General features: G+C 42.5%; 1 protein-coding gene across 3 annotated transcripts in view; it reads right to left on the reverse strand.

Moving 5' to 3' along the window:
• Positions 1-8,804, reverse strand: part of LOC311253604 (protein FAM184A-like) — a 200,268-nt gene extending 191,464 nt beyond the window's left edge. For all 3 annotated transcript variants that reach the window (XR_014621718.1, XM_084347699.1, XM_084347698.1), the window contains exon 1: positions 8,465-8,804. Coding sequence is in view for 2 of the 3 variants with exons in the window: in XM_084347699.1 (XP_084203825.1) it covers positions 8,465-8,629 (165 nt within the window). In the remaining variant the exon portion in view is untranslated. The remainder of the gene's footprint in view (positions 1-8,464) is intronic.
• Positions 8,805-12,471: the final 3,667 nt, after the last annotated feature.

Here is a 12,471-nt window from a genome sequence, read left to right on the forward strand (position 1 = left end):
GCATCGTAGCTGTTTAGGTCCTGCTCAGGTCCTACAGTGTTACATTGTTCAACGGAGAGAAGATGACAGTTCAGGTATTAACAAGGCAGCTCTACCAGTCTCCCCTGATTCACAGGGCAAATTATCGTGATTTTTAACAAATGACATCATCACACATGCATGTATAACCATAGACAGACACCGCATTGGCCGTTTCTGCCCGTCGCTTAGATACAACAGCGTCGCCACAAGAGCTATGCAATACTACGATATATATCGTAGTGTGATATAAAAATGTCTACCGTAGGATATAACCCTCTGTCGTTTATATCGTAATTTTAACGTGTAGGCTACTTGTTTAGCACTGTTGCTACACTAACGTTAACGTACACTGCGGTTGTGATTTAATACGCCGTGTAAAGCACAACTCAACGTCAGAATGACCATTGGATATCAAAATTTTTAGTTCAAAACAAGTTCATTGAATGAAGGCGATGTAACTGCAGCAACGCTACTGCTTTGTGGTAGCATTTTTACGTCACCCGCAAGGACTCGTTTACGGCACTGGTCGCTTGGAAGTAGTAAACAGAGGCAGCATGGCGGAGACGGAGGAGAGCGGAACGGAAGAAAATAACGTTACAGACGCGGATACAGAGGCAGAACCCCAAGAAGATTTGGTGCCGAAAAGGGGGAACCGTAATTCCATTGTTTGGCTTTGGTTTGGGTATAAAAAGTCAGACACCGACCAGAGAATGGTAATCTGCAAAATATGCCACCAACCAGTTGTTAGTAGCGACTCGAACACATCTAATCTTTTCTACCACTTACGTTACCTCAAAACCACAAAGTGACGAAAAGAAAAAAACACACCAAACAAGCCTGAAAGAATCGTTGACCAGAGGCACTCCCTATGACAAGCAGTCCCGCAGACACCACGAAATTACAGATGTCATCTCTAAATTCATATGTCAAGATATGGCCCCAGTATATACTGTCGAAAAGAAGGGATTCAGAGCACTGGTCAAAACTCTCGACCCCAGATACAACATGCCAGATCGAAAACACTTCAGTTGTGTCCAGCTGCCCCGCATGTATGAAGAATGCTGTGCAAAGGTGAAAGAGGAACTTCAACATGTGGAGTATTATGCATTGACGACTGATCTGTGGACGAGCAGAGTCACACAGCCATATATGAGCCTAACAGTTCATTTTATAGACAAAGACTGGATACTAAGTAGCCGAAGGCTAATCTGCGTGACCACAGATAATGCAACTAATAACATCAGTGCATTGCAACTGAACGAGTGGAACAGGCTACAGTGCTTTGGGCACCGTCTGCAGCTAGCCATAGGTGAGTGGAGCACAACATTAACAATGAATATTATACATTGGTAATATACATATATGCATTAAAGTTTGAAATGCCCATGTAATTATCTGCTATAGTGTTGATTGTTGAAACACGTTTTAATATATTTTTATTAAATATACATTTATACATTGATCGATACATTTAAATATCAAATGCCTACATTGTAATTATCTGCTGCTGTCCATGCTGATTTGATGTAAACAATATACACTTATACAAAGTTTGCACTTTCCTCTGTATCTCTGTAACAGAGAACAGCCTGAAAAGGCCTCCTCCTCAAACCCAAGCAGGTGTGCAACGAGCAGTTGGGGTCTGCAAGCAGGTGACGGGTGCCATCTCCAATTCATTCAAGAGAAGACGTGACCTGGTGAAGGCTCAAGTTGGCCTGGGCCTGCCCACTCACCAGCTCAAGAGTGAGACCCCCACCAGATGGGGCTCACGGCAACAGATGATCAGCAGGTTCATCGAACAGGAGAAAGCTCTCACACAGGTATTTTTATATCATGCTAGGCATGCATAAAATGTGCTCTGCCATATAGCTTTTTGTTTTCTGTGAAGCACTTGTGTTGCCTCTGTGTGTGAAATGCACTATATAAATAACATTTGAATTAATTTGCCAGGTCCTCCGTGCAGACAAGAAGGTGAGGCATCTGATCCCGACCTGGCAAGACATTGTAATTCTGGAGTCCATGGACAAGGCATTGAGCCCTCTCATGGAATTTACAGATGCCTTGTCTGGGGAGAAGTATGTTAGTGTGTCATATGTGAAACCTGTACTGCACCTCTTCAAGCATGACATCCTCAAGTCTCGGGATGATGAGTCCCCGCTCACTAGAACCATCAAAGAGGTCATCCTTAACTACCTCAATGACAAATATGACGACGACACCACTGAAAAGCTGCTTGACATGGCTACACTCCTCGACCCATGGTTCAAAACCACCTACGAAAAGGAAGAGAGAGTCAACTTCATGAAGACGAGAGCTGCTGCAGAAATGGAGCACCTGGTGGCTGGAGGTGAAACAGCAGCACCAGCAGTCTCCATTCCACTACCATCAGCTGTCCCTGCAGCTACTGCAGATGAATCAGAGCTTCCTGCACCCAAGAAGGCAAGGAAGTGTTTGTCCAGCTACTTCAAGAAACCAGCAGCACCCACAGGCCAAGGCACCTCAAAGCCAAGCAGAGCATCCATTGAACTGGAGCTCAACATGTACCTGCAGACAGCTGACCTGGATGCAGAGAAAGATCCTCTTGTATGGTGGAGGCAGCAAGAGGTCAACTTCCCATTAGTGGCAAAACTTGCAAAAAAATACCTCTGTATCCCCGCCACTAGTTCCCCATCTGAGCGGGTCTTCAGTGCTAGTGGCAACATAGTTACATGTAAGAGATCATGTCTCAAGCCTGAAAGAGTTGACCAGCTTGTCTTCCTATCTCTCAACCTGTGAAACACGTGAAACAAAACCGTGAAAAAAGCAACAAGTTATTTTGATTTTGATGTGATGAGTTTGATGTCAAGTTATTTTAAGAGGTTTCATTTCATGTCAGAACAAGCTGACAATCTTGTGTTCCTAAATCTCAACCTCTGAAACAATTCATTTATTAACAATTTTACTTGTTAAAAAGTAGGCATACTTGAATGTTACTTGAAGCACTTTATGTTATTGTTATTGTATTTATTTTATTTCTTTGCACTTTATTGCATTTCTTGAAAATGACTGCACTAGTCAGTGCACAATGAATGGAATTGAAGTCCTATCTGTTAGTCCTGAAAAAGTTACAAATAAAAGGAGAAAGTGTCATTCATTTGCCTTTCATTCACATGGTTATCAAAAATAGTGCTGAGATGTGATTGATTTGAGTATATATATATATAATTCTAAGAAAAAATACTATATCGGGATATATATCGTTATCGAGATATAAAATTAGCTATATCAAGATATACAATTTTGTCCATATCGCACAGCACTAGTCGCCACTATATTGGACCGGTGTTGTATCGAGCTCTGTTTCCTCGTCAAGATGTGTTTCCCCTAGTCCCGCCCCTGTCCGAAATGGCCCGAAGGGCAAAGGACTGGCACTGTGGAGAGAGCCAAGGTTCAAAACTGACTTTTTTAGCAAGTTTTATCTGAAGATGCCGATTGTAGAAGTGAAATCCAAATTTCATGACTGTCTAGTTATATTTTTAAACTTGGTCAACAGCACATGTTTGTGTTTTTATGTTTTTAATAACACAACCAACTACTGTTATTTCTATCAATAAAAATTTGTGAAATGTAAAATTTATATTAATATAATTATTTGTGAGAGACTTTTCATTTTGAATATTATGGACTTTTGGACGAAAGTGTGCTCATTCATTTATAGGCTAAATATAAATCGCTATTTTATCATATTTGTCTTAAATCCAGCTCCATTATAGCAGGTAAAGCACATCCTGACAGCTTGGAATATTACTGTCATATACTGTTCCCCCTCTGTTCAATATGAAAGGACGCTCACACATCTTTCAAATTCATACTCCTGACTTCTTTCTCCACAACAGATAAGTGATTTTCAGGCTGATATCATTAAATTTGACCATTTAAAAACAGGGGGAATGCATCATGACAGCTTGGAGTATTACTGTCAGATACTGTTCCCCCTCTAGGGGTGGGGGAAACAGAGCTCGATACAACACCGGGCAGACAGGCAGAGTAAAAAGTAGAGGAGCTGGCGTCTTTCTGGTTAAAAAGTACTATAACGTTTATATACAGTATCTCAACTAATGTCAATTACTCACTCAGTGCTTTACCTTGCCGCCCTTTCTGTCAGGAAAGCTAAGTTAAATCCCAGCTTCCCTTGACAAAACAGCAATTTTAACCTCGCAGAACACAGGCTATGCTGGACTACTGTCGCTTCGATCGGTTCGTTTGTGTGACTTCGGTAAATCCGAACTAACTCGTTCAAACACCGAAATCACAAATTACCACAATTAAACTTAGGAGTGATTTAACAAACAACTTAACGACGACGACATACGATTCAGCGGTCAATGCGGCGTCTATGTATGTGTGTGTATGCTTGTAGCGACAACTTAACGGGACATAGCACGTTGGCTAACCTATACGGTCTATGGTAAAAGCTAACTTAACGTTACATAGCAAAACCTTGCTTTACTTTACTTATAACTTAACACAAGAAATCAACAAAATGTCACTCACAAGCAATATATGTATGTAATAACTACTTACATTTCATTAGTTTTTCTGTTCAATGTTCTTCGTTTTCTTCGCTGTCTTCGTTGTCGTCGTCTTCTTCTTCGTCTTCTTCGTCTTCTTCTTCTTCTTCTTCTTCTTCTCTCCATTTTAAAGCCAAGGGTCGTTTAGCCCACCAGCTACCAACACATCACTTCCGGGGCCCTGAGCCTACTGAGCTGTGTCAGTCAAAGACTCATTAGCCAATGGGGACGCTCTGCTGAAAAAGCCCGCCCACCCGAGAGGTTTGTGCCAAAACTGCATACAAAAAGTCAGGGAGCGCAAACGAGAGAGAGCTGCAGAGAGACCGCAAAGCTGAGAGTCAGCGCAAAAGTCTGAGCGGAGAGAGAGAAGCAGAGGGAACCGTAAACAAAATAATGCATTATTAAAAGAGTAAAAGACCAATACTTTACACTATTTGATTGCAAGTTAAACGTTTTATTTTTGAAAATAGCTTTATGTTCTCTCAAATTCTTATTTTTGTTTGACATTTAAGAAGTTTTGTTTGTTACTTTTGGCACAAATCTAATTCCATAAAGTTTGCTCAGTGTCCTCTCCTGTCTATTCTATATGTTACAATATATTTATCATTTTATCATCTTCGGTATCCATACTGTCAGTTTTTTTCTGTATTGGTCTAGTTGATACCTATTTCATGACTGTACGTCCTTGGTTTGGGTCCCTCCTCTGTTGCCCTTCCTGAAGGTAATCCATTTTTCCCTTTCTAAAACAATGCTCTGCAAACAGATGGTGTTGTTTGCTGCCACGGTCTTTGAGGCTCTTAAGGCAAATTTGTAATTTGTGATATTTAGCTATATAAATGGAATCGACTTGACTTGAAATGGTTTTGTCACCTTTTGGAACCACATGATGAATTGATTATTTGACAGAATAATCAGATGAATTGATGATGAAAATAATCGAAGTAGCATGATCTCATGTTGTCTGGCTATGAAAAATGAAGCCATGTGACATGAAATGTTAAAGTCAGCCTCATTAAGCTCTTCACTAATAGTCAAACTGCTAGATGTGTTCCTTCACTCCTTGCTCCATATTTATTTAAGAGGGTTGAGTTGATCTCTTCACTGATGTTAAAAGGTGATGTGGGATGTCCTCCTGTTTTCTGCTGAATCTCTCCAAACTAAGGAGGCTTCCCATGTGTTTAACACCCAGAAAGTGTCCTACTGTCTACCTGCTCTACCTCTGAACACTGCTGCATGACAGTTATTAAAGGAAACAACACAGGAGCTACAGTAGAGCCTCAAACACACTTCACTGTACACAGAAAGTTTATGTTATCACCAGCAGTGGACAGAGTTAGTCAAACTCAGGAGCTTGCTCTCAGAGATTAATTAAGTTTTCAGAATTGAATTGAAACACACAACAGTAGAACAACTAGGGGTGGGGGAAAAAATCGATTCACATAAGAATCACGATTCTGAGTCGATTTATAAACTTCAAAAATCGATTTAAACAAATAAAATAAAATAAAAAATATATATATATATATATATTCCTATTTTGAAAAATCACACAAAACACCAATTTGTGTTATTTGTGTACAGTTTATTTTTGTAACTTCTGGGAGAAAAAGGCAGCTGGCCTAAGCTTTTATTTAGGCAATTTTATTTATGCAAGTTATTTCTTGTACAGTAAGTAAGTTTTGATTTGTTTAGCATGAATAAATGTTGCCTTTTTTAATGTTTGCCTTTGTGTGATTACATCATTGGAATCAGTTTGTTTAAAAATCACATTATCTCATACAAACTGTATTGTTTTGATGCCATAATTTGCCTTAACACACTATGCACTGTATCAATTTTTGAATCGAGAATCGTTTGAATCGAGAATCAGTTGAATCGAGAATGATTCTGAATTGAATCGCGACCCTAAGAATCGGAATCGAATCGAATCGTGAGACACCCAAAGATTCACACCCCTAAGAACAACACGAGGAAAGATGCAGTAATGTCTGTACACACACACACACACACACACACACACACAGAAGCTGAACACAAAGGCCTAAATCTGCTTTAAATGTTTAAAAAGTGAGAACATCTGGAGAGACAACACAGGAAGTGCCCTGAGCTTGTAGGAGGCTGAGAGACAACAGCAGACAGTAAAATACACTCTGAAAATCGATTTTCTCCACCAGGGAATTCATGGACGTCTTCACCCAGCGGCCTGACCCTGACCATCACCACACCCATCAGCTGCATCTGATCCTACTAATGGATTATGATTAAAAACTGAACACCTTTCTCTTCCTTCATCAAGACATCAAAAAGAATACTGTTGTGTGGATTAACAGCAGCAAAAGAAAATGGAGGTGGAGATGGAAATATAATCAAACTATACACCACTGGCCTTCATCATTTAAACAGTAATCAGTAGGAAGAATACAGGCCTGAAGGCTGAGGATGTATAGGAGCAATTACTGCAGGATACTGTACACGGAGGTTGGTAAGAGATTTAGAATGAATTCTGTCTTTCAGTCGCCTGACCTCAGCTTCGTTGGGCATTTGCAGGACTACTGTGAGACTCCTGAACTCATCCTCAACACTCGAGTATAAAAACTAGTTTTTCTTACATATCATAAAGACACTACAACTCACATTTTCTTCTACAGCCCTGGTGTTGTAAATTAACCTTTGAGGTAGGCTGAGTCTTTTGTTCCATCCATCCATCACCTGCTTATTCTGTTCTCATGGGTACAGTGAGGGGCTGAAGCATTTCCCAGCATGCAGTGGGCAACAAACACCATTGACAGTCTACAGGGCTGACGAGCACAGACACCAATAAAGCTGATGTGGTGTTTGGTTTGAGGCACAGGAAATCCATGTTACTATGAGAAGGACACAGAGGAGTCTCAGTTAACTTCATTGGACATTCATTCTGCTGCTGTTGTCTTGACAATTTGTCCTCCACAGCAAATCATTTTAATCAAGCACTGAACTGCTGTGCTATAATCCTGTATCTTCATGTTTCCAATCTATCTGCAGCGTGTGTGTGTGTGTGTGTGTGTGTGTGTGTGTGTTTGTGTGTGTGTGTGTGTGTGTTTGTGTGTGTGTGTGTGTGTGTGTGTGTGTGTGTGTGTGTGTCTGTGTCTGTGTGTGTGTGTGTGTGTGTGTGTGTGTGTGTGTGTGTGTCTGTGTGTGTGTGTGTGTGTGTGTGTCTGTGTGCTGCACAGATTATCCTACTGTACACAGTGTCTAAATCTGGACTGGGATAATATCACCATGCCTGTTATGTAAAATCTCCTCTCGTCTCTGCTCTGGTCTCCCCTGGTATAGCTTGATGGTAAAAAGTGATTTATTTACACGCTATCCACCAGTCCTCTCAGACTGCTGAACACGGAGCTGCCACCTTAAATTTTCTACTACAGAACATCATAGTAGGCTACGCTGCTTTCAGGTGGAGTACAAAGGAGCAGCTCAAGCGGACCCCTGCATCCCTCTAACATTACATAACTTCCCTGAGCCCTTCAGAGGAGACGGCAGCCCTGTGACGTTACAAGACCAGGTTCAGGTGTTAATGTGTGGTGTGGCACAGCAACACACTCCACTGTAGTCACTCATCACATACAGTCATGCTCACAGCTCTCTGTACAGGCAGAGTGCAGAGGAATAACTACCACTGCCTAAGCATCAGATACATTAGGGCGACCTATGAACCCTGCCAGAGACAGGACAGTCAACGCCTCACACCTCCTGACCTGAAGCAAACAGCGTCCAACAGACATAGTCTCCTTCCTCGGCAGCATGTTGACATCCATCCTACAGCACCACCGACACAACATCCAACCTGCTGTGATGACGGAGCCACTACACCTCCTCACCCATTCACACACACACACACACACACACACACACACCTTGGTCAGTTGTGCTATCTTCTTGCTCATCTTCAGGTGCAGGTCCTGTGTGTATTCCAGCGTCACACTCCCATCATAGAACATAGTGGAGGTTGGAGAGGGGGTGTATTTGGTGTTGGTAGTCGCGGTGCTGTACGCAGGCTGCCAGCCTGCCCCCGTCGCCATTTTCACGGGAATCAAAGCAAACTCGACGCTTCACATTAAGATAAAATGGAGCGGGAGCTGCTGCGCGCTACATCCCCGCACCGCGGTGTCGCTGCTCCATGTTCGGTGTGAGCCGCGGAGCATGACGGGGAGTGAGGCCAGCGAGGCGCGAGACCGCACGGCATTCGCAACGGGCGCGAGCGCTCGGGCTGATGAGAGGCGGAGACGCGCGCCAGATGCTCAGCCAATGGTCGCGCGATGAGCGAGCTCGAGCTCTTGTAGCTGCTGGGAGGTTTCAGTGAAGAAGGAGATGTCGGTGACATGACGGACATGACAGTGACATATCTGTGACATGTCGGTGAAATATTTGTGAAATGTTTGTGACATGTCGGTGACATGACAGTGACATATCTGTGACATGACGGTGACATATCTGTGACTTGATATGTCGGTGACATATCTGTGACATGACAGTGACATATCTGTGACATGACGGTGTATATATGTGACATGACAGTGACATGAGAGACATGTCAGTGACATGTCTGTGACATTAGAGACATGTCGGTGACATGAGTGACATATTTGTGACATGGCAGTGATATGAGGGACAGGACAGTGACATTTCTGTGACATGTCCGTGACATGAGGGACATGATGATGACATGAGGGACATTACGGTGACATCTGTGACATGTCGGTGACATGAGTGACATATCTGTGACATGGCAGTGATATGAGGGACATGACAGTGACATGTCAGTGACATATATGTGACATGGCAGTGATATGAGGGACATGACGGCGACATGTAAGTGACATATCTGTGACATGATGGTGACATGAGGGACATGACGGTGACATATCTGTGACTTGACATGGCGGTGACATATCTGTGACATGAGGGTGACATATCTGTGACATGACGGTGTATATATGTGACATGACAGTGACATGAGTGACATGTCAGTGACACGTCTGTGACATGAGAGACATGTCGGTGACATGAGTGACATATCTGTGACATGGCAGTGATATGAGGGACATGACGGTGACATGTCAGTGACATATATGTGACATGGCAGTGTTATGAGGGACATGACGGCGACATGTAAGTGACATATCTGTGACATGAGGGACATGATGGTGACATGAGGGACATTACGGTGACATCTGTGACACGACGGTGACATGAGGGTGACATGAGGGACATGACGGTGACATATCTGTGGCATTAGAGAGATGACGGTGACATGAAGGATATGATGGTGACATATCTGTGACGTGACGGTGACATGAGGGACATGATGGTGACGTGAAGGTGACATGAGGAACATGACGTTGACATCTGTGACTCGATGGTGACATGAGGGTGACATGAGGGACATGTCAGTGATATATCTGTTACATATCGGTAATATATCTGTGACATATCGGTGACATGACGGTGACATATCTGTGACATGGGGGACATGACTGACATGACAATGACATGAGGGACATGAGGGTGACATGGGGATGACATGACTGACATGACGGTGATATGTCATCGTGTGGGTGACATGATGAGCATATCTGTACCATGACGGTGACATGTCATTATGTGGGTGACATGAAGAACATGTCGGTGAGCATCACTCCTCTGATACACTGTGTGGACAGCTCTGTAAATGAATCGTGAGTGCTGTGAGCTCCTGAAACAATAATTCAGACTTTTGTTCATGCTGATCTGCCCTGTTTGATCTTTTTTATTATCATTTGTTTTAGGTCAAATGTTTGATCCTGCTTCGACCATAGCCTAAGCCCAGCCTAACTTTGCTTTAAACATGTTGTAGCCTTAACAGAAGATATGTAATTATTATTTTTATTATTATTATTATTATTATTATTATTATTATTATTATTATCATCAGTAGTAATAGTAGTCTATAAGAAGATCAAGTTTTAACTGGACAAAAGTGAAAATATTGTTTGACAACATACACCGATCAGCCACAACATTAAAACCACTGACAGGTGATGTGAAAACATTTTGATCATCTCATCACAATGCGATGTTCTGCTGGGAAACCTGGGGTGCTGGCATTCATGTGAATGCCACTTGACACGCATCACCCATCCAAACACTGTTGTGGACCAAGTACACCCCCTCATAACAACAACACTACCCGATGGCAGTGCCCCCCCAGCAGGACAATGTGCCCTGACACACCACAAACACTGCTCAGAAACAGCTCGAGAACACAGTAAAGGGCCCAAGGTGTTGACCGGGCCTCCGAATTCCCCACATCCCAATCTGATCGAGCATCTGTAAGACGTGCTGGAGCAGGTCTGATCCATGGAGGCCCCACCCCCCAACATACAGGACCCAGAGGATCCACTATAAAACGCCCCGGTGCCAGACACCGCAGGAGGACACCTGTCTGTCTTGACAGGTCAGAGTTGTCTTGGCTGCACAAGGGGAACCTTCACAATATTAGGCAGGTGGTTATAATGTTATGCCTGATCGGTGTAGTCTACAGCTGCTAGGGTTCATATATATGTAACGGAGTAGATTTGTGTTGATAAATTATGGCAAAAAAAGGTGCAACACTGCCATCTATTGGCACAGTGGTTGGCGTGGGAACTGCACAGAGAAAAGAGGACTTCCCTGTGGTAAAATGTCCTCTTGCATGGTCCAGGATAATTAATGATTTTGTCAAGGGTTTCAGATGTTCATATTTTATATTTTGCTGTGTAATGTACTCATTGAGAGTTGTGCTAACTGTTTTGAGCACTTACTGTGATTTGTTAAGCCATAAAGCTACTTTTTGGAGACTTGTAATGATGCTAAACTAGCTTAAAGGCTTACTCTCGTTTCATGTGTTGTTCAGATCCTGAGACTGATGTTAATTCTCACACGCCATTGCTGTGCTGTATGCTGTGGTGCAGGTAGAGGGAATTGTGTGTAATAAACACCCCATAATCCACCTGGTCGTCGTCTGTGGTCTGTAGAAGCGACAGTATTGTGGCGCTGCATTTCAGTGATAGCTGTGACCCGTCACATATAACACACTTACAGTATGTCAGGTATTACACAGATGAATGTATTGATATATTTCAGGTGACTATGAGCAGACATGCTGCACCTGCAGGCCTGACTGTGACCCTGTGGGGAGCTGCTGTTGGTCTCCTCTCAGACCTCAGTCCATTATGTCACTCCGGAGATGTTAAAGCTGTGACTGATCCCACACTGACATCTGCTGGTGATATTCATGAACTGTAAAATAATTATTAAAGGAACAGCTCATCCAATTTGGAAAATCAATATAAAAAATGAAGGGAGGGCATGCTACATGTTGATAAAGAAATCATCTCTGGGCTAACTGAAGACATCTGGGTATTAATCTACAATCTCTATGAACCTTGTGGCAGGACTCTGTTTCCAAGATCAAGGATGAACACTCTCAACTTCTGGCTTTAAACATCTCTTGCAAGTGTATGTCTCATCATCAGGTTCCATTGTCAATTAAAACAGAAGATTAAACTCATGTCAACACAAGGTTATTCTGTTTTCAGAATGATATTATTCCAGTGTGGAATAAAGCCATAATCCATCTCATTCCTGAATCTACAAAAGATGACCCAAGAGTTCCTTTAAACTCCAGATCCATCAGCTTGATCAGTACAGCTTATAAATTGTGTTCTCAACAGTAGGCTTAATAATGTCTCAGTCTTATGAGGTGTTGGTGGATAAGCAGAATGGATGCAGGGAAAACAGGGCATTTATTGATCATATTTATGTCTCATGCTCTGTGATGAGAGCTGTGGTGAATATGGAGGGTAAAGACACGTTTGCCTGTTCTGCTGATTTTAAATTGATC

This window comes from Pagrus pagrus (assembly GCF_965226575.1).
Source record: "Pagrus pagrus genome assembly, chromosome: 24".
Taxonomy (NCBI): Eukaryota; Metazoa; Chordata; class Actinopteri; order Spariformes; family Sparidae; genus Pagrus; species Pagrus pagrus.